Source organism: Podarcis vaucheri (assembly GCF_965113315.1).
Source record: "Podarcis vaucheri genome assembly, chromosome: 6".
Classification (NCBI taxonomy): domain Eukaryota; kingdom Metazoa; phylum Chordata; class Lepidosauria; order Squamata; family Lacertidae; genus Podarcis; species Podarcis vaucheri.
Window position 1 is genome coordinate 22,250,685 of NC_138764.1, and position 16,788 is coordinate 22,267,472.

General features: G+C 44.5%; 1 protein-coding gene and 1 long non-coding RNA gene across 6 annotated transcripts in view; one reads left to right on the plus strand and one right to left on the minus strand.

Moving 5' to 3' along the window:
• Window positions 1-1,795: 1,795 nt before the first annotated feature.
• Window positions 1,796-13,503, minus strand: LOC309533889 (uncharacterized protein). Of its 3 annotated transcripts, none has more exons than XR_014220487.1 (4): window positions 11,814-11,887; window positions 10,630-10,722; window positions 2,234-2,583; window positions 1,796-2,029 (listed from the first exon to the last, which is right to left on the minus strand). XR_014220487.1 is itself a non-coding variant. In XM_082225595.1 (4 exons), exons 2-4 carry the CDS (start codon window positions 10,682-10,684, stop codon window positions 1,995-1,997), a joined length of 444 nt encoding a protein of 147 aa, XP_082081721.1. In that variant the 5' UTR covers window positions 10,685-10,722; window positions 13,213-13,503; the 3' UTR covers window positions 1,796-1,994. The 3 variants fall into 3 exon arrangements, 2 of the variants coding, with proteins under 2 accessions (XP_082081721.1, XP_082081720.1); XM_082225595.1 differs by lacking the exon at window positions 11,814-11,887 and adding an exon at window positions 13,213-13,503 and having other exon boundaries at window positions 10,626-10,722; XM_082225594.1 differs by having other exon boundaries at window positions 10,626-10,722.
• The window catches only part of LOC309533934, a 66,588-nt gene continuing 61,747 nt past the window's right edge, over window positions 11,948-16,788 (plus strand). For all 3 annotated transcript variants that reach the window (XR_014220545.1, XR_014220546.1, XR_014220547.1), the window contains exons 1-2: window positions 11,948-12,210; window positions 15,212-15,304. This is a non-coding gene — a long non-coding RNA (uncharacterized lncRNA). The remainder of the gene's footprint in view (window positions 12,211-15,211; window positions 15,305-16,788) is intronic.

Here is a 16,788-nt window from a genome sequence, read left to right on the forward strand (position 1 = left end):
AACAGCAAAGCGGGAGAAGAGCCGCTGAGTGGGGAGGAGAGAGGGACAGAAAGACTGCTTGCTTTAAAGGAGCAAAGCGGGAGAGGAGAGGAGCCGCTTACACGAGTGTAAGCGGCTCCTGTCCGGTTGGCTCCTTTAAAGCAAGCAGGCTCTCTGTCCCTCTCTCCTCCCCACTCAGCTTGCTAAATAGCAGCAAAGTTTTTCAGCTCGCTAAGCCGGGGATGAGCGGGGAGGAGGGAGAAAAGCAGAGCCTGCTTGCTTTAAAGGAGCAAAGTGGGAGAGGAGAGGAGCCTTCTCCTCTTATACACCTCTTCTTCATTATTAGCAGCATCCTTCTCCACACACCCCACACATGCTCCTTGTCCCTTGAGTGCTTTTCCTTCCCTCCCCACTTAAAACGTGGTTACAAAGCACGGATCCACATGGATCCTCAGGATTTTTGACCTGGGTCACCCCAAATTCACCATCAGATCACATAGCATGTCCATGGCTACATCTTGCACCAAAAAATCCATGCCTGGGGCCCCAGTAGTGCAAAAACGTGGTTACAAAGCATGGATCCACATGGATCCTCAGGATTTTTGCATTGAGCTACTCCAAACTCACTGTCAGATCACATGTCTGTGGCCACAGCATGAACCACAAAAATCATACATCCACTGTTTTGTTTACAATATTTTTTTTCTTGTTTTCCTCCTCTAAAAACTACATGCGTGTTATAGTCTGGTGCGTGTTATAGAGCGAAAAATACGGTATATAGGAACAGCAGAAAGAGGAGGAAGGAAGTCAAGTTTTGATATGTTAAAATGATTGTAAAATTAATGAAATGTATAAAATTGAAAATCGTAAATAATAAAAAAGGAATGTCCTCCTGGGCATTTTGGTCCTCCAGGAAAAAAGCCACAAGTGGGGTGCCGCAGGGTTATGTCCTGGGCACATTGCTGTTCAATGGCTTTACAAATGACTTGGATGAAGGAGCTGAGGGGATGCTCATCAAATTTTCAGATGACACCAAACTCTGCATATCCAAATTAACTTTATTTGCTCATTTACTCAGCTACTTTAAATATAAAACTGCAGGTTATTACAATAATCCTGCCAATCTTCTTATCTGTTTACAGTTTATTTCTAAATATTCAACCATTTGCATACATGAACAATTTTCTATACAATTTAGGTAGTTCTGGCCCTATAATTCCTAAAAGAAAACCTTCTGGGTTTTTTAAAAATAAAAGTTACCGTATGTTGTGCATCCTTTTCAATTCATTATATATCATTTCCCAGTAAGCTTAACTTTACTGCAAGACCACCACATATGATAAAAAGAACCTTCGTTCTCTTTACACTTCCAACACTTATTTGATTCTGATTTATACATTTTTGCCATTTACTCAGTGTTAGGTACCATTGATATAACATTTTCATATAATTTTCTTTCATGCTGTAAGTTTTATATCCATATTCCACAATCGTCCCCATGCTCCCATATCTATATTATAACCAGTATCTATTGCCCAATGTATCATTGAGGATTTTACTTGCTCATTCTTGGTCTCCCATTCCAATAATATCTTATACATTTTAGACAGCACTTTTACATTACATTCCAACAGATCTCCTTCCAGTTGTGATATTTGTTCCCCAAACCCTCATATCATATCTTTCTTAAATATTTGGTTCAAATGATGATATGGTATCCATGTTGTAAAATTGCCTAATAATTCCTTAAATTCTTTTAATTGATACTTTCCTCTCTCATTTTAATAAGAAATATCTAAAAAGTTTGTTATCTTGATTCCCCCCCCCCCCCGGTAAGATTTGCCATTTCTGCATATTCCATAAGTTTTTATATCCATTCTTCTTTTGCTGGGACGTTTTCTTCTTCTTTCCATTAACACGACCAAAGACTAGCATATTTGTAATACAACGTTCATTAGAATAGAAGAAAAAATATTTAATTGGGGAAGGGGGAACTGGGCCTTGGTGGGGAGAGCTCAGCTTGAGCTGCTGGCCTCATTGTTGCCGCTGCCTGGAAGAGAAAAGAACAGAAAAGATTCTTAATATTTTCATTTATTATTACTGCAAGGATCTCCAAGTGGCCCACATTATTCTCCCTTCCTCATCCAATCCCTAAACTCTTCTTAAATCAGGGAGCTGCCTCCCCCCCCCGCCCCCCAGCCAGCCAGATTCTCTCTGGCCTCCCCCTTCTTCGTGAACAAAGATCAACACTCACCACTGGTGGAAGCACTGGTGGCATCCATCTCTTGGTTCCTCGGTCTCACATAAATCGTTCTTAATTTTATCCTCCTCCCATCTACGATGACGCTTTCTTCCCTCATATAGTCCAGGGGATGGATTTTGATCGAGCGGCAACAGGAGGCCAGCAGCTCTCTCATCCTGCACAGACTGGAACATCTGGTGGCATCCATCCCTTGGTCCCTCGGTCTCACATAAATCCTCTGAACTCTAATCTTTCTGCCATCAACCATCACATCATCCTCCTCCAAACAGACCAGGGGATGGACTTTGATGGCACAGCAACAGGAGGCCAGCAGCTCTCTCATCCTGTGCAGACAGCGGGATCTAGGGAAGAAAAGGAAGAAGGTCGCAAAATGGATTATAGTTATTTCCTCGATACTCTCTATCTCTGCACTGCAAGCCATTTCCCTCAAAGCATCTAAAGGGGCCCTGAGGACAATCTTTAAAAATAATTCTAACCATGAACTGGTTCCCTATGTTTCTAAATCTTAAGGGATAGCAAAAGAAACAGACTTTGGAAAGAAGTAGGATGAAAAAATCTTCCTTTTTTTTCAGCAAACACAATTCACCCAAACCAACTTGTGTTTCTCACTCAATAACCTTAAATAGTTGCTCTACCCAAAGTTCTCAGCCAAGTCACTCAGCAGGGGGATGTGTCAGAATGAAGGACATGACACGGTTACTTTAGCTACCTTGCTTAACAATGGGCATTGTTCCCCATAATATTTATTTCTCAAATATATCTTTCAGTGGGTTAAGTGGTTTTATTCAATTTATTTAGAAAAGATCTAGAGCTGGCTTCATCCAGCACGGTGCATTTTTGGACAGGACAGGAAACACCTTGCAAACACACACACACACTTTTCAACATGGAGGGGTCACCAAGGGAAAACACTTCTGGCCTAGATGACGGCTGCTGTTTCTCACTTAAGAGTTAAAAATAACCCCTCTCGACACCCTGTAGTGATCTGTCCAGTATTATGAAGGACAGGAGCAGAGCTTCACCCTTAGACCTCCTCGTCTCCCTGTTTCTTTGAGTTTCTGACCAGTGTGTTCTGCCAATAAACAGCTTTCCTAAGGTTGCAAGGAAGTGAAATGTTATGAGTTTGTGGGTGCCAGACTCCCCTGTGTCATAAGTTTCTGGGCACCAGGCACTAAACCCCTGGACACTGAACATCTGGGGAGTTGATCTAAGCCTTGTTTAAAGGAACCCCAAGCTCTAGATTTGATTATTGGTTATTAAAAACTGGTTGAAACCCTTTTATTTCATTTACAAAAGTCTGACATGTGATTATGATAAAGGTTTATAGACAATGGGTGACACATTTATTGATCCTTCTTGTAAGTTTTTATTTGTCTACTTTAATGTATTATTTATCTATAGTAATCAGTAAGGGGTTGGGGCGGGAAGCAGTTTTGAATATGAAACTGGTGGATGACTGTCATTAATCCAGATCCATTTCATAGAATCATAAAATATTAGAGTTGTAAGGAACCCAAAAGTCATCTAGTCCCACAAGAAGCAGTGGACTCTCCTTCCTTGGAGGTTTTAAACAGAGATTGGATGACCGTCTGTCATGGAGGCTTTCGCTGAGATTCCTGCATTGCAGAGGGTTGCACTAGACGACTCTTGGGTTCCTTCCAGCTCAAAGATTCTATGATTCTATGAAGTTGAGCTGAATTAATAACAGGCATCCACCAGTTTCATATTCAAAACTGCTTCCCACCCCAACCCCTTACTGATTACTGTATATAAATTTTACATTAGACATATAATAACTTACGGAAAGGATCAATAAATGTGTCACCCATTGTCTATAAACCTGTATCATAATCACGTCAGATTTTCTATTGTGAATGAAATACAATGGTTTCAACCAGTTTTTAATAGCCAATAATCAAATATAGAGCTTGGGGTACATTAAAAAGGCATAGATCAATTCCCCAGATGTTCAGTTTCCAGGGATTCAATGCCTGGCACCCACAAACTCATAGCATTTCACTTCCTTAAGGGGAACAATTCATATTGTTAAGCAAGGTAGCTAACGTAATGGTGTCATGCCCTCCATTGTGACATGTCCCTCTGCTGAGTGACTTGGCTGAGAAATTTGGGAAGAGCAACTATTTGAGTACAGTTGCTCAGAAGAAAAGAGGTTTTTCAGAAAATGCAATTGACACAAACGATGAAGATTTCTTCATCCCGCTTATAAGTAGGATCTCTTATTCTTTCCACAGTCTGTTTCTTTTGCTATCCGTTAAGATTTAGAAATATAGGGAATCAGGTCATGGTTAGATTATTTTTTAAAAATTGTCCTCAGAGCCACCTTAGATATCTAGAACCCATTCCCTGATTATTTCCCCTCTTCTTCCCTAGATTTCAAAGTCTCCAAAGACTCTGTGGGCTGCTGGTCTCCTGCTGCCGAATTTGGAAAATCCATCCCCTGGTCTGTGAACAGTGGTGAGGAGGTTGATGTAATCAAAACGGGAAGCTGGAGTGGTAAAAATAAGACAAATATATGTAAGACTATATGACCAGGGGATGGATGCCACCAGTGCTTCTACCAATGGAGAGTGTTGATCTTTGTTCGTGAAGAACAGGGAGGCCAGAGAGAATCTGGATCTTGCGGGGGGGGGGGAGTTCCCTGATTCAAGAAGAGTTCAGGGATGGGATGAGGAAGGGAGGAAGGGAGGAAGGGAGAATAATGTAAGCCACCTTGAGATCATGGCTTGTTAGACACGCATCATTTCACAACACAGTAATTCAGTTTTACTAGCATAAAGGGGAAGGTAAAGGGACCCCTATCCATTAGGTCCAGTCGCGGACAACTCTGGTTGCGGCACTCATCTCGCTTTACTGGCCAAGTACAGCTTCTGGGTCATGTGGCCAGCATGACTAAGCCGCTTCTGGCGAACCAGAGCAGCGCATGGAAACGCCGCCAGAGCAGTTCCTATTTATCTACTTGCACTTTGACGTGCTTTTAAACTGCTAGGTTGGCAGGAGCTGGGACCGAGCAACGGGAGCTCACCCCGTCACGGGGATTCGAACCGCCGACCTTCTGATCAGCAAGCGCTAGGCTCAGTGGTTTAGACCACAGCGCCCTTTCCAGCCTCGGGAGGAGTGCAGGGAGCATTCATGCAATACATCCACACACTGCAGCTGATATACTAACATGTCACAATACACAGTTGGGAAAGCTCTGCTCTAACCACTACACAACACTGGCTTGCTTGATCCAAAGAAAGGAACATAAGAATAGCATTCTTTCCATTGTTGTTAGGTAGATCAATTGAACCAAGTGGTAGCAAGGAAAACAGAACATGTACAAACACCCTCATGCCCACACACACCCCACACACCTGGAAACAAAGGATGGAGGGGGGAAGAGTGCATTTTTTTGCTGGGGGGGGATCAGCTTTGTTGAGTGACCCAGCAAAGTCTCTCCGTTTCTGAGTGCAAAGCTGAGTGGATATGATTTCCGCACTGCACACACTTCCTCAAGGCACTCTCCTGCAAATGGGATGCTGCTGCTGCAGCTCAGGAGATGCCCTTATCTCAAAAAGCCAAAAGTGTAGAATACAACAAGGCAGAGGAAGAAGAGGAACAACTTCAGAACGACGCGGCTAAGTGTCAGAGGCAGCCACAATAAAAGGAGGGGGGGGAGAGGCAAGGCAGTTGTGATGGAGACTGAAAAGGAACATTGGCAAATCCGACTTTCTCTTTCACAGGTAGGAGAATGGCTTTGAAAAAAGCCGAACTTGTGCAGTTCCCATTGTGCTTCTGTGGGCGGGAAGGGGGGCAGGCCAGGTGGACAGAATCCAAAGATGAACAAGCTGCCTGCACACTGTGTAACTGTCCTTTGTGAAGACTTCCAAGAAACTGTCTTAAAAGGAGGAACGAGCACAGGAAGGAATACTGATGAGGGACCCTGGCCTAATAAAGAGTGGAAGCAGACACTGTAGGCTGCAACCTACAGATTGCTTACGTAAGGGTAGCATTACCGAGTTCAACAGGATTACTCTGGAGAAAGTGGCTTGACGATAAAGACATCTCTCCACGGAAACTGAGGCATTCAGAGGTTTCTCCCCCTGCCACATTCCACTGTTTTAAACAAACACTTCAGAGTACAATTCCACATGAACCAATTTGATAAGATTAATGGAGTCTGCTTTATTAAGTCTATGGATGGACAAGCTTTTGAGAATTCATTCAGGGCTTAACACATGGGTTCCAATGGTGCCAACGTGTATGCCATTAAAAATGAGAAAGGAGAAAACAATGGTTAGGGTGCAGCTCAGTATATAAAGTTTCAGACAGTAAAATGTTTGCAAACCAGAACCCCTCTCCCCATGCTACTTAAGATAAGCCCTACAATTCCCATCATCCCTGACCACTGGTCTTGTTAGCTAGGGATCATGGGAATTGTAGGCCAAAACATCTGGAGGGCCGCAAGTTGGGGGTGTCTGCCCTAAGCCAACATGTGACGAGTGCAGGTGGGGGGTTCTGCCCCTTGTTGCTCTTGTCACCATTTATGAATCAAGTGATGCTAGCCTTGGAAGGAGCTGCAGTCTCCCTCCGAGTGAGGCATTCTGGGTAAGATAGCTGAGAGAGCCGCCCCCGTGCCCTGGTGTGGTTTGCCTTAGCAATGAAAATGCTACAGATTTAGAAAGAAAGCTTAACACCTCTAAGTTAGTCAGTGGCTTTCAATTCCTTACCTCCCTTAAATTTAAACTAGTGGTTGTGGAAACCCACAGTGCCACGGGCACTCTCACAACTGTGTTCTCCAGAGCACGTTGTTCTGAGGAAGCACTCCCTTGGCTGTTGCTAGAGTGAGGCCTGGAGAAAGGTGTGGTGGTCTTGGTGGTGGCAGCAGAAGCAGCACACTCATGGAAAAAATGAGCAGTGCAACCGGAAAACCATTTCCTGCATCTGAGAAAAATCAGCTTGGGCCTGTCTCATTGTTTCATTCACAGTAGCACATGTTAGAAAGAAAGAAAAAGCCCTGATATTCACATCCCTGTAGTAAGCTCGGCTGAAGCGATCTTGTTCAGGCTGTGAGGCCTCCAAAATCCTCTTTGCTATGGTGGCAAGCCCATGCAAACAATTATCATTTGTGATGATTCAGTTGCCCAATTTACGCACGTTCAATATGTGCACAATCGCTCATACGGCATCGCGCTGAACCCAGAATTGACCCCAAAATGTCACAAATACATCACAAAAAAGGGGTGGAACAGGGTGTTTGAAGGATTTCTCAATGGCTCTTACAGTACCTCAGAACATGGTCACCCTGACCATTAGGTCCAGTCATGACTGACTCTGGGGTTGCGGCGCTCATCTCGCTTTATTGGCCGAGGGAGCCGGCATACAGCTTCCAGGTCATGTGGCCAGCATGACTAAGCCACTTCTGGCGAACCAGAGCAGCACATGGAAACGCTGTTTACCTTCCCACTGCAGCGGTACCTATTTATCTACTTGCACTTTGACATGCTTTCGAACTGCTAGGTTGGCAGGAGCAGGGACCGAGCAACGGGAGCTCACCCCGTCGCAGGGATTCAAACCGCCGACCTTCTGATTGGCAAGTCCTAGGCTCTGTGGTGTAATCCACAGCGCCACCTCAGAACATAACCCCGTGTAAATTGGGGGTGGGAGTGGTTGCCTGTTCTTTGTGTTGAGAATATTTGAGTATTTTCTCCTGTTGAAACCGCTTTCATTTGATAGAAGACTTATTAAACTCACTGTAACCTTTCAGAATATAATAGGGGCAAAGCAGTACTGCCCATGGTAAGATTAATCACTGACAGCAAGGGAAATGGGGAACATATTTCCTCATCTGCAACCTCTGCCCTGGCAGCAGACCTGGTTTCAGCATCAAAGGGGAATGTCGGGTATGGCTTTGTCCTGCTTTGCCATTCTAGTGAAAACGTGGCCTTTCCTTACTTCCCATCTGCGACAGACACTCTCTGCAGGGTAGTTTATTAATTATCCCTAAATATAAATAGAAATCAGCAGGTGTGTGAGTTTCTAGAAATGGCACTTTAATTGAATTGCCGAGCTATACTTGCACTGGACCATCAGTCGTTACACATGCATGCTCAAAAACACAAATAAATGTCCTCATACCCCACCCTGCCTTCATTTAGATTGCTTTTATCCTCACAGGTCCTTTTGCATTTCTTTTTTTAAAAAGACTTACTGTAAAATGGGATTTTACTGCGTGTTTGTCACTCAAGTGGATGATGGCAGTTCTAGTAAAGGTAAAGGACCCATGGATGGTTAAGTCCAGTCAAAGGTGACTATGGGGTTGGGGCTCATCTCGCATTCAGGCTGAGGGAGCCGGCGTTTGTCCACAGACAGCTTTCCGGGTTATGTGGCCAACTACTGGTGCAACGGGACACCGCGATGGAAACCAGAGCGCATGGAAATGCCGTTTACCTTCCTGTCACAGCAGTACCTATTTATCTACTTGCACTGGCATGCTTTTCAACTGCTAGGTTGGCAGGAGCTGGGACAGAGCAATGGGAGCTCACCCCAACATGGGGATTCGGACTGCTGACCTTCTGAATGGCAAGCCCAAGAGGCTCAGTGGTTTAGACCAGTGTTCCCCAACCTTGGGCCCCCAGCTGTTTTTGGACTACAATGCCCATCATCCTTGATCACTGGTCTTGCTAGCGAGGGATGATGGGAGTTGTAGTCCAAAAACAGCTGGAGGCCCAAGGTTGGGGAACACTGGTTTAGACCACAGTGCTACTTGTGTTTCTATATGAGCTCTACTTCTAGCCCCATGAGGCAGTGGTTATTTTGGAATCCCAAAAATTCAGAAGTCCAACTTGATGCTGGGTAATGCATTTGGGGAGGGTTCTAAAATGGCTGTCTCCTCAAAAGGATGAGAGTCGAGTGGTTCCCATAGAGAAGTATCATCACTTGCTTGGGTAAGGATGTGGGAGGGGGAAGGGGTGACGGGGGAAAGAAAGCAGAGCAAAGGGAAGTAGGGTAAGAGTAACTGGCGGGGAAGGGAGAAGCTAGCAAGGAGGAAGGAAAGCATCAGACAGGGATCAGGGAAAAAGGAGAAGTAAACAATTTATTAGTGTGTCTTAGGGTGATATTGAGAGAGGAGGGTAGCCATTTTCTGAATGGTCTTATCCCCACACGGTATAGATTTTAGTGCTTTAATTTCCAACATACCCCAAGTCGTGAGCTATATTCAGGTCCATAATCAAGAGACAGAAGAATGGAAGCTGCTCTTCACAAACGCTGAAATGAATCTACAGTTTTCTTCAAAACACTAATGCCCCATGTTCACATGGTGGCGGCAGCAATGAAAGGGAATGAGGGAATATGTATCCAGCAACTGTACAAAGACAACAATCTTCCACCCAACGAAAGAAATTCATAATTGTCACTGGGGGAAAGGCAAAGAAACCCCAACCTAGGGCAAACCTGGTTGGGAGGGGAGGAATGGTTTCCAGCCCTAGTCCACCAGTGACCCAAATAGCTCAGTGAAGGCTAACTTAAGGGTGGGTGGGAAGCTCATGGGGCAAAATGCTCCTGAAGTCCAGTGTGGGAAGCTTCTACACCCTCCCACTCCCATGGGGATCCATGGAGATCATGACATGTGCAAAAACTCTTGCCCACCATTGCTCCTCACCAGCCATGGGCAAAGGGGTTCCAGGACCTAATTTGGCCTAGAATGCAGCTTCTTTGGGGGGTTAAGGTTACCAGATTTTTTTCAGTGAATCCAGGGACACTTTTCAACTTCCTACTAAAGAAGATGGATTTTGTCAGGGGACTGATTTGTAAATCTGGGGTCTGTCCCCGGGAAACAGGGACATCTGGTAACCTTAGGTTAAGTGTGATTATGTTACAGTAGAAGAGACTGCATGTGCCATCAGAACCTTGTGTGTCATTTCATGCAAGACTTCTGTAAAAAAAAAAAAAAAAAAAAAAAACAGCATGGAAAGCTTATTGCCAAAGAGAGAAGCTGCTGTTTGTTTTTAAAGGTGGCTTTCATCGTATCTTTGGTGGTATGAACTTCTGCTGTGGAAAAGCATCCATGCAAACTCTTTTACATACTCATAGGTCATCTATGAATCTCTGCTGGCACCATGTTCGTTGCCAGTTTTCTCAGGAAGTTGTTCCTATGAAAGGCTTTACTTCTGGGGATCAGTAAACTTTTAATTTCTTTCCCAATGTAAGCATTTTTAATGTGTGGGGTTTTTTTTGGGGGGGGGGCAATCATTGCGGAGGAGAAAAAGTAGATTGTTTAGCAGTCTAGGCTAACCTACATTTCTTTCTCCGAGATTTCTATAACTCTTTACCAGACAGCCATCAATTTTTCATTCAAATTATTTCAGATATTGTGACTAACCTACATTTGTGCAGTTCTGGCAGCTCTGGATTAAACTCGTCTCTGGAGAAGATATGCATATCAAATGTGCAACATAATTCTCATGCAAACATCTTATCTGAAAATGAATGGTCAGGAAAGAAATATATGTTTTTTTCAAAGATTATCACAAAATTGTTCTATTGCATTATTTTAAAAATGTGCTGTGGAACCAGGGGGTGAGGTGGGGAAGAAAAACTGGGATTTGTTCTATCAAATTCATTAGCAACATGATCATAGCTTGCACTCTCCACCCACTTGTTTTAAAATACCACAATGTTGAATTCCACCCCTTTACTACAAACATTTCAACATAAATTAACATGAATGTTATACTTCAGCAGATGAACACACACGGTCATTTCCTGTATAGAATATGCATTTCCAGAATAAAATGCGCAATTGAAAGAAGGATTTATATGTGGTTCAGTGGCAGTACAGGGAGCAAAGGAAAATGTCAGTAAAAAGTGTGATTTGCCCACAGGAATCCATATAATCCAGGACACTGAGTGCTAAGTGGTCACTCCCTGATGCTTGAGTAAAGAGAATGCGAGAGGATGGCAAGCTTGCACTGAAAACCTCATGAAGCAACATCTTGAGAGGGGTGTTTTTAGCTCCACCCGCCCTTTGCTTTGGAAGCCTTATAAGAATCTGTTGAAGGAGACAGACAATGGGGAACATCAAGGGAGGGGTGTTTCTAGGACTAAAGAGAAATTCCCTTGTTATTTTTGCTGTTGGGTGCTGCATGCTTTTTAAGTACAGTGGTACCTTGGGTTACAGACCCTTCAGATTACAGATGCTTCAGGTTACAGATGCTTCAGGCTACAGACTCTGCTAACCCAGAAATAGTACCTCAGGTTAAGAACTTTGCTTCAGGATGAGTACAGAAATCGGGCGGCGGCGGTGCGGCGACAGCAGGAGGCCCTATTAGCTAAAGTGATACCTCAGGTTAAGAACAGTTTCAGGTTAAGAACGGACCTCCAGAACGAATTAAGTTCTTAACCCAAGGTACCACTGTAATCTTGTTATATATTGGAATGTACCATATTTTTCCGTGTATAACACGCCTTCGTGTATAAGGTGCCCCCCCCTATTTTGGGGAACTCAAATTTAAGAAAAATATAGTTGTTGAGCTTTTTTGGGGGGGCTGGAATGCAGAAAATCACCAACCCGGATGACAAACGCTCAGAATCGCTCATGTCGCAGAAGCCAACTGCCGTCTGTCTACTTGCCAACAGCAGCCGGAATTTGAACACCCAACTGCCGCTGCGGCAGCCAATCCATGGCAGCCAATCACCCATCAAATCGCCGCTGACAAGCTGCAGCTCGGAGCTGCAACCAATCACCCGTCCCCACAATGCACTGCCCGTGCATAAGACGAGCCCTGTTTATTAACATTATTTTTGAGTACCCCCCCCGACTTGTACATGGAAAAGTACGGTAATTTTTTGGGATGTTCCATTTCTGGTTGATTGGCAATGCTATCGGCAGCGGGGAGGACTGCAGGGCCTGCTCCCTTTCAAGGCCTTCACCTATGGGGGTGGAGCCCAGGCCCTCACACTCCCAGGTACCGTATTTTTCGCTCTATAGGACGCACCAGACCATAAGACGCACCTAGTTTTTAGAGGGGGGAAGCAAGAAAAAAATATTATTTCCCCCCCCCCCAGGCCCAAAGAGCAGCTGACAGCAACTAATAGACTATATGGAGATGGCGGAAATGACTGGCAGAATCCGAGACCAGGGAGAAGAGTTGGTGGAAGAAGATTGGAGGAAATTTAAAACTTATTTGCAGAAATATTGTAAAATTTTTGAATGCTGATGACATTGAAATGAATTGAAGGGGTTCTAGCAACAAGGTAAAATGTAAGATGGGATTAATAATAGATAAACTAATAGGACATGAATTTGCTGAACCACTTTTTAAAAGGGATACAAAAATGGGAGACGTGAGGAAGTCAGGAAAATAAGTTAACTAAAGATGAGAAATTAAGGAAGAGGGAATTTTTTTTCTTTTATATGTGTTTTTTCTTTTTCTTTCTTTGTGTTTAATGTTTGTATTTTTGTATTTTGTAATTTTGTATCTTTTTCGTTTTTGTATTTTTCTAAACTTTTCTATTGATAAAACCTAATAAAATATTATAAAAAAAACAAAACAAAGAGCAGCTGACAGGCTGCGAGCTGCCTCTCCAGCTGGGGGGCTGGAGAGGCTGCGCAAGGCTAAAGAGGAAGCCAAGGCAGCGAGTGGGATGGATCGCGCTCACTGCCTTGGCTTCTTTAGCCTTGCGCACCTCCCGCAAAAGCCCACAGGAGCCATGCACCTTTTAAGGAGCACGTGGCTCTTGCAGGCTTTTACCCAGGAGGGAGAAGGGACTGACGTGGCCAGTCAGTCCCTTCTCCCTCCTCGTAGAAGCTTGTGTGAGGCTCTTGGGGGCTTTTCCCGCCTGCCTGCCTCCTGCATTCGCTCTATAGGGCCCACAGACTTTCCCCCGTAGTTTTTAAGGGGGTGTGTGCGTCCTATGGAGCGGAAAATACGGCACTTACTTACCCCAGGAGAAGTGAAGTTACTTACCCTGGGAAGCCGAGGGACCATCTGCTGCAGAGAGGACTGCAGGGCCCATTGCGTGGGGCTGGACTCACTGGAGCAAACTTCTGGGGAAGTGATGGGGGCGGGTGGGTGTTCTGCTATTGTTTCCCTGCTCCCTGCCCATGTGTTTTCAAATGTTCTTAGGCAGTCGGTGGCATTTTTGTTTTTTTGCTCTGTTCCTGGTGGGTTGGATGTTGGGTTGGGGCTCCGGATTGGTTTAGTTTTTGTCAGGAATGAGCCAGCTCCTGGTGAAACTTTACAGCCTGCTTGCAGAACAGAGAGAGTTAGATCTGCAGCCGGCTGAACAGTGCCCAGTGCCCAGTGCAACTGCCACAGGCATTGGAATGCTGGTTGCCGAGGGAACGACAGAGAGCAGGCTGGAATGCAGCCAAAGCTCTCTGGAAGATCAATTAGGGACGAACAGGCAAGGAGATATTCTGTCTGAACTGGATCAGGTTGGAGCTAAGCCAATAAGTCCCAAAAGCGAGCGAATGGGGGTGGGTTGCTAGACAGGAAGAAAAACCAAAGACGTAAGAGTCGTAAGTCATTCTGTAGATCCCAGAATGACTTTTTAGAAGGGTCATCTGAGTAATGATGCTGGATGCTTTGTTTAAACCATCCGGAGCTACCTGTTGTTTTTGGCAATAATGCTCCTTTTTAATTACCTACACCAGGCATACACAATAGGACGATCACAATTTACTGGTCGATCATGGGGATGTAACAGGCTGATCATGGGGTGTTCTGTGGTGATCCCCAAAGAAGCTTAGAAATTGTTTTGCACCTCCTCCCCCCCAAAAAAAAAACAACTTTGGGCAATGGCAATGGGTAGATCACTGCCAATTTTTTAATACTGGGAGTAGATCGCAGTCTCTTGGGAGTTGGACGTCCCTGACCTACGCTTACTGTGTTATCCAGCTGAGAACCTGGACTCCTGACAGTTTGGGTGTAATTGTATCCCCCCCCACTGTTTTATTGGCTATAGTATTGTTTATGCTTTGTTCTCAAGGGAGAGGGTCAGGGCTGCCTGGCAGTGGGGCCCAGCCAACAGAATGGCTAGGGCAGGTTTCATGGGTGGGGGGGATGCACTGGGACACCCGATCTCAGTGATCACGGGCAGGAGGAGGAGTTACGCTAAGACCAGACCATGTCATTACCGAGGAGGCGGGCTTAGTCATTGTTTGAAGACTATCCCTGCCTCTGGGTCTGGTTTTGACCGGAAGGATACTGGAATCACCTCAAGGTGCTGCTCTGCAATGCCATGTCAATTATTCATAAGACCACTGCCATCTATGACTTGATCGTGGATGGAGGACTTGATCTGGCATGTGTAACAGAGACTTGGTTGGATGAAGCAGATGGGCTGGATCTTGCCACTGCTTGTCCACCAGGTTTCTCCTAGGCACAGCAACCCTGGTCATAAACCCCCATTGTTTAGCCCAGACACTGAGGTCCAGCGGTGAGGGCCTTCTGGCGGTTCCCTCCCTGTGAGAAGTTGAGGTTACAGGGAACCAGGCAGAGGGCCTTCTCAGTGGTGGCACCCCCCTGTGGAATGTTCTCCCATCAGATGTCAAGGAAATAAACAACTATCCGACTTTTAGGAGACATCTGAAGGCAGCCCTGTTTAGGGAAGTTTTTAATGATTGATTCTATGAATATTCTGTTGGGAAACCCAGCCAGATGGGTGGGGTATAAATAATAAATGATGATGATGATGATGATGATGATGATGATGATGTTTTAATACATCCCTGTTTCTTTGTTGTAAGCTGCTTTGAGCATGATTTCTTTGTAGAAAAGCAGCCTACAAAGAAAATGAAGGAAGGAAGGAAATCAAGCCACCCAGATAGGTTGCAATCCTAACAAGACTTCTCTTGGCCCTCTTTAATTCAATGGGACTGACAGCTGAGTAGACATAGTTAGGATTACAGCCATGGATGGCTTTGTGATGGCCCATTAACTCCTTCATTCACTTTGTCTTTAGGGCACCACTGGACTCTGTTGCTTTTGCTACCAAAGACTAACAAGGCCTGCGAACTGCAAATTTATGAACTGGAAAAGGAAACACACAGGCAAGGTAACTGATCTGTAAATATTTGCTGACAACTGAGAAATATGTGTGCATTGGGTGCTATGTTACATAAAAAAAATAGGTGTATTTCCACATCAGTGGATGTTGAAATGGAACAAAAGCTTGTGCAAAATAATACAATTGCAGCAGAACTAAAAGTACTGAATACAAATGATAGTTAGAATGGATTGGGGCAAGTTTGTACAGTGGTACCTCGGGTTAAGTACTTAATTCGTTCCGGAGGTCTGTTCTTAACCTGAAACTGTTCTTAACCTGAAGCACCACTTTAGCTAATGGGGCCTCCCACTGCTGCTGCGCCGCCGGAACACGATTTCTGTTCTCATCCTGAAGCAAAGTTCTTAACCTGAAGCACTATTTCTGGGTTAGCGGAGTCTGTAACCTGAAGCGTATGTAACCTGAAGCGTATGTAACCCGAGGTACCACTGTACATTCCTAGTTTGAACTGGAGATATACACTTTTTTCCTCCCACTCTCTTAGTCATCAGGTGACACCTTACACAAACCTCTGAGCTTTCCATTGCACAAACATTCATTGATGGTAAACAGATTAAAAACGTTAATCATATTCACTTTCTAACAATTTCACGAAAGAAGTCCATGGGACTTACCTTATTTTATTCTCTCAGTATGCCGAAGAATTGATGTTTTTGAATTATGGTGCTGGAGGAGACTCTTGAGAGTCCCATGGACTGCAAGAAGATCTAACCTATCCATTCTGAAGGAAATCAGCCCTGAGTGCTCACTGGAAGGACAGATCCTGAAGCTGAGACTCCAATACTTTGGCCACCTCATGAGAAGAGAAGACTCCCTGGAAAAGACCCTGATGCTGGGAAAGATGGAGGGCATAAGGAGAAGGGGACGACAGAGGACGAGATGGTTGGATAGTGTTCTCGAAGCTACAAACATGAGTCTGACCAAACTGTGTCGGACACGACTAAACGACTAAACAACAACAACAACAAGCCTTGTGAGGTAGGCTAGAACAAGGGAGAATGGCTGGCTCAAAGTCACCAGATAAACTCATGAGTGATTGAAAAATTGCGTCCCAGTCTCTCCAGCACTTTTCCTGCTCCATTCACTTTGGGTGGCGGAAAAGTAAGGTGCCCTGCCAGGAAATAAAAGATTTTCTATCTCTTTTAACATCACAGGTAAAGCCAGCAGCCAAGAACCACACTGAAATGCTTTCTGAAATCATCCTCATTGTGCAAGATTTTCTCTTCTTGTCTCAAAAGCAGGTGGTTGTGGAGGAAGACAGTCAACCTCCCATTCCATCCAAGTCTCCTGCTGTGATTAGAAACTCAAATCATTTTTCTTCTTCTCTTGTAAAAAAAAGGAAGAAAAAAGTTCCAGGTGTAGAAATATTACTTTTGGTGTCTTGATTACTATGACAACCCTTCAGAGATTTGTATCTATCTTTACGTCTGAGGTTTTGCTCTCACTGAAAAGAAGAATTACCTGGGTTGGATCTT